Below are 5,246 nucleotides of genomic sequence, written 5' to 3'. Positions count from 1 at the left end.
TACGTGCTCTTTGGACTCTCGATGCTCTGAAGCATATGCACTAGATACTTTCAGTTGTCCCAACCATTTAAAATTTGTAGAGCAACAACGTCCGCCTTTTTTATTCCCCCTCTTCCATTTGATAATATTCATAAGTTGTGGCTTTATTGCTAAGCAAAAAAAAAAAAAAAATGTGGCTTTATCCTATTGCTTTTTTTCTTAATCGCTCGATCATGTGTGTCTTCAATTCTTCTTTCTCTTTTTCTATTTGCAATCCCTCCCTTTGAGTACTCAACAGTCTTCTCTATCAATCATCTCTCCTCCTCCATTCAACCTTTAAGTAAGTCTCTAACTCTTCAAAAACTAATAATTCTTATGAGAAGAGTTTATGTTTTGACCAAGTGTTTGCTCAAAGTTTTCAAGAAGCTCTTCATTTTTGCTTTTTTCTTCTCACCTCCCATTTAATAGTAAGCACAAAGAAAGGGTGGATTGTCCTCTCGTGCTCCATCTCAAAGGACTTTAGTCACATATATTGGATTAAGAGAGTTTTTGAACTTCTTTGAAAATCGCCTTTATTTAGATAAATATTGTGAGGGTGCATTTGAAAACTAACATCATCCTCAAATACTAATAACATTAAATGAATAATTCACATGGTCTAAACTTACGGATCGAGAATAATTATATAATGTATATTTGAAATGAGTGTCATAAATAAACTTTAATACTAGCTCCCTCACATTTTAATTACTCAAACAATATAAATTACAAAAGATGTTTCATAGTGTTGTAATAAAGAATGCATTTAATTATTTAATATAAAAAAGTCTCAAATTTAGCCGAGCAACGGGTTAAGAAATTAAGAACCTTTTATTTTCATGATTTTGAAACGGAGAAGAGAAGATCACATTATTATCAAAGGTCATAACTCCATACATTACTTTTCAATTAAGAACCTTTTATTTTCATGATTTTGAAAAAAAGAAGATCATATTATTATCAAAGGTCATAACCCCATACATGACTTTTCAAATCCTACGCTCATCCACATGTCCAAGTGGGAGCCTCAACCCTTCGCAGAAGAAACAAATAAAAACAAAAACAAAAACAAAGAAGGCCACACACATTTATATTTTTAAGGTGGGAAATTCACATGGGCCAAGTCCAAGTGAGTATGCAGAAGAATACAGGCCCAGCAGAACCTAAGCAGCCACGGTGTGCAGCACCACGGTCTCCACCGTGAGCCCAGGCCCAAACCCAAACAGCACCCCCCACTCCAGCCCCTCCCCGGTGGTCCTCAGCCCCTCCTCCGCCGACTTCTTCCGCATCTCGTCCATAATGAACAGCACGCAGGCGCTGGACATGTTCCCGTACTCGCCCAGTATGTGACGGGTCGCCCGAAGCTTCTCGGGCTTCAGGCCCAACGTCGACTCCACCTGATCCAATATCGCCGGCCCACCGGGATGCGCTATCCAAAATAACGAGTTCCAGTCCGAGATCCCCAGAGGCTGGAAGGCCTCCACCAAACTCTTCTCGATGTTCTTCGAAATCAGGCCCGGCACGTCCTTCAGGAGGTGGAAGGTCAGCCCCACCTCCCGCAGGTGCCCGTCGATCGCCCCGTGACTGTCGGGTATGATCGTCTGGGCCGCCGACACTATCTCGTACAAGGGCTTCTCCACCCCCGGGATGGGGTCGGAGCCCACTATGAGGGCCGCCGCCCCGTCGCCGAACAGGCTCTGTCCCACCAGGCTGTCGAGGTGGGCGTCGCTGGGGCCGCGGAATGTGACAGCCGTGATCTCCGAGCAGACGACGAGGACGCGGGCGCCCTTGTTGTTCTCGGCGAGGTCCTTGGCGAGGCGGAGGACGGTGCCGCCGGCGAAGCAGCCTTGCTGGTACATCATGAGGCGCTTGACTGAGGGGCGGAGGCCGAGGAGCTTGGTGAGCTGGTAGTCGGCGCCGGGCATGTCGACGCCGCTTGTGGTGCAGAAGACGACGTGGGTGATCTTGGACTTGGGCTGGCCCCACTCCTTGATGGCCCGGGTGGCGGCTTCCTTACCCAGCTTGGGGATTTCTACCACCACTATGTCTTGGCGGGCGTCGAGGGAGGGGGCCATGTATGCGCAGATGTTGGGGTTTTCCTTCAGGATGTCCTCTGTCAGGTACATATAACGCCTGTTTATCATGGATTTGTCGCCTGATCATGAAAAACAAATTAAGCCAAAAAAAATTAACACACCACACATGCAGAATTAATTAATTACAAACCATGCAGTTAGAATAGATTGGAAAAACATAAAAATTAATAATATATTATATATTGATACGTATATATGCATCGATCAGACTCTTAACTCTATGTTTGTATATTTTATTATATCATTCAAAGATGATGATTGGTTTTATATAAATTAAATAATGCAAAATCTACTCTTTTGTGTCTCAGTTGTGATATTTTGAGTAGTGCGTTTCCAAATTAAACACGTGGGTCTCATACGACTCCCAAGAATTCTACACTCAAGTGGATCGTGTGTCTAACCTTAATTAGTAAGGAAATGCTAAATTATATTAATGGAAGATATTTTTAAGAAAAACAAAAGTGTGCAGGACAAATGGGTAATCACACTATAGTACCGGAATTAACCCTTGATAATAAGGGAATTTGATACTCGATCAGTGGATGACCTTACCTCTCAATTGAAATTTACGTGCAGGACAAATGGCTAATGACTCTAATTCCTTAAAAATGCAAGACTGCCTATTTGAAAGAACTATAGATATAGTTTAAAACTACATAAAAAAATTTGTAAGAATACCATCATCTCAATTGAAAAAAAATATATATCATAATCTCCCATATTGTTCGATCATCATCGGAAGAATGACCCCATATTATATATATCCTCTTCATCATCAATTCAACACAGCCACATAAACGCAATGATGCATAGAAGAAGGAAGTGACGAAGAGCTTACACATGCGCCTGAACTTCTCCTTAAGCTCCGTCTTGTGCTCGCTGTTGGTGATCCGGAAATAGTAGTCGGGATAGGTGCTCTGTTCCACGCAGTGCTTGGGCGTCGCCGTCCCGATTGCCATCACCGCCGCCGGCCCCGACGCCCTCTGCGCCCTCCGAACTTCCTCCACCGTCACCATTTTCTCCGACGACGACGACTGTATATATTGTGGGAATCAGAGGAGAGGGAGGAACGGAAGATGAGAGAGGGGATATAGTGCGTCTGTGCAGCTAAGCAGTGTGTGGGGTTTCTATATATAACCACAGAAATGGTAGATGGGAGTCACGTGCAGATTGACCCAACCATCACTCCATCAGCCATTGCTTGGGCCCATGAGACCGTCCCGCACGTGATGAGCGAGTTGGTGCCTCTACGCTCACCACCTATCCATCAATGATGTATCAACCATCAACTATTAACCCCCTCCCATTTGCATTTTTTCCCCACGACTCAGTTTTGTCACCACAAGATTATCTTAATTGGGCAGAACTACGTCTCTCTCTCTCTCTCAAAGTATATATATATATATATATATATAATGGGGTTTGGTAGCAGTGTTAATTTTATGATTAAAGGGTGTGACCCCTTGTTTGCAGTTTTTTTAGGTAGGCACAATGGTTAGATGGCATTTTTTGTGAAACGTTTATTTGGGATTTCCATCTGAATGGCATTTTTTGTGAACTAGTGTAAAGATTCTGTTTATACTTAGGAGGAAGAACTAATTCATTAATTATATATATATAGTAGAATATTTTAAAAAAATTTGTATTGTTTAATTAGGTAAAAAAATATGAACTAAAGAAAGAATATAATTTGTATGACTCGTTGTCAATTACGTTACAAATACTTATCGATCATGTAATAAATGTCATTCTTGTATTTTTGGATCAAAATTCACCATTGGAACTAAAGACACATGCCTCGGAGTGGCAATTTTTTTAGTATAACTTGGTTTTAAATTATTGGACTATTAATGAGCATAATTTATATAGCTTCTATTCATGTCTAGTCCCAAATTGGATATCCATTTTTCCAATGTATTATTGAACATTACTAATATAATTTGCATTTTGGTAATTTTTTTGCCCTTAATTACCCTTTTTTTCACCATCAATTGATAGTATTCATTACCATTTTTTTCACCATTGATTGTATTCGTGAACATTACAATTATAAATTGTAGTTGCACAATCGGAAAGTATTATTACTAAATCTATACTATTATCCATAACAAGGTCCATATTTAGTCAATAATTAAGCAAAAATGTTTTGAATAAATTAATGTGACATGTCTGCAATATTCCATTGAGATGGCCTCTTATTTCCTTATTCCAAGATGTACGCACCAAAATTCACTCAGACATGCTAGTCAAATAAACATTCACAAAAAACAAGGTCAAGAACGATGAGCCATACGCTCACATATGACATGAGAAGTACTCCTCCTATAGTGCAAGTCCTAAAGATAGATTCCATAAGTTGCTGTGTAACAATTGTAGGTATTTTGAAAATGGTTCCCTTTTAGTTAGAGCGCATGATATACCTAATGATATACATGTGTGCTTATATGATATAATGACTATAGTTAGTACGAAGCTTCGGAATTTTTGCCCTTTTAACGACATAGTGGCCCTTGCAAAGAGGCTCACATAGGCGCCCGATTGTTAGGTCTACTATCTTAGCCAACATTCTACACACATTTCATATACAAGCATACTACAAGTGAGAAAATAGTAAGTGCACACAAAAAGATCCTATGTTGATTCCAAATTAAATCTATTGGAATTTTCTATTTAATGATAGGATTTTCAAATCAATTGGGATTTCTAATTAATCTATTATGATTCCCAATGAATTCTATTTAATGTTGAGATTTTTATTTACTGTGTTAGAATTTCCAAATCAATTGGATTGGGATATATTATATTCCTAATAGAAATAAGTTTCCCTACCCTATATATATGTAACCCTATGGGACTTTTTCATCCAAGCAATAACATAATTCATAGCCTTTGTCTAATTTAGAGGGCAATCCTCTTGAAGTGATCAAACCCTACTTTCTCTTACCATTTTCCCTTCTTAAAATTTCCTTAATTTCTCCATGATATATAAAACCCTAGGGTCTTATCATTTGGTATCAGAGTTGACATTCTTATGGATGTCTTTAACTCACTAACAAAAGCAAGATCTTGGAATTCCTAATCTTCACTCATACACAATGATCTCAAAAAAATTAGCAAACTCCTAGATGGGAG

The 5,246-nt window shown here is 39.5% G+C and overlaps 1 protein-coding gene across 1 annotated transcript; it reads right to left on the bottom strand.

Annotated features, from left to right (window-relative positions):
• Positions 1 to 950: 950 nt before the first annotated feature.
• On the bottom strand, positions 951 to 3,230 carry LOC131152400 (chalcone synthase 2). Its single transcript, XM_058104259.1, has 2 exons — positions 2,953 to 3,230; positions 951 to 2,173 (listed from the first exon to the last, which is right to left on the bottom strand). The coding sequence occupies exons 1-2, from the start codon at positions 3,128 to 3,130 to the stop codon at positions 1,182 to 1,184; spliced, it is 1,170 nt and encodes a 389-aa protein (XP_057960242.1). The 5' UTR covers positions 3,131 to 3,230; the 3' UTR covers positions 951 to 1,181.
• Positions 3,231 to 5,246: the final 2,016 nt, after the last annotated feature.

Source organism: Malania oleifera, chromosome 3, assembly GCF_029873635.1.
Source record: "Malania oleifera isolate guangnan ecotype guangnan chromosome 3, ASM2987363v1, whole genome shotgun sequence".
Taxonomy (NCBI): Eukaryota; Viridiplantae; Streptophyta; class Magnoliopsida; order Santalales; family Ximeniaceae; genus Malania; species Malania oleifera.
This window is presented reverse-complemented; position numbering and strand designations above follow the sequence as displayed.

What these genes read in the sequence shown, in the direction of transcription:
- LOC131152400 (XM_058104259.1), bottom strand. Translation starts at nt 3,130, where the DNA reads ATGGTGACGGTGGAGGAAGTTCGGAGGGCGCAGAGGGCGTCGGGGCCG. An exon ending in GGAGAAGTTCAGGCGCATGT is followed by an intron (nt 2,174 to 2,952) that starts GTAAGCTCTTCG and finishes TTTCATGATCAG; the next exon opens with GCGACAAATCCATGATAAAC.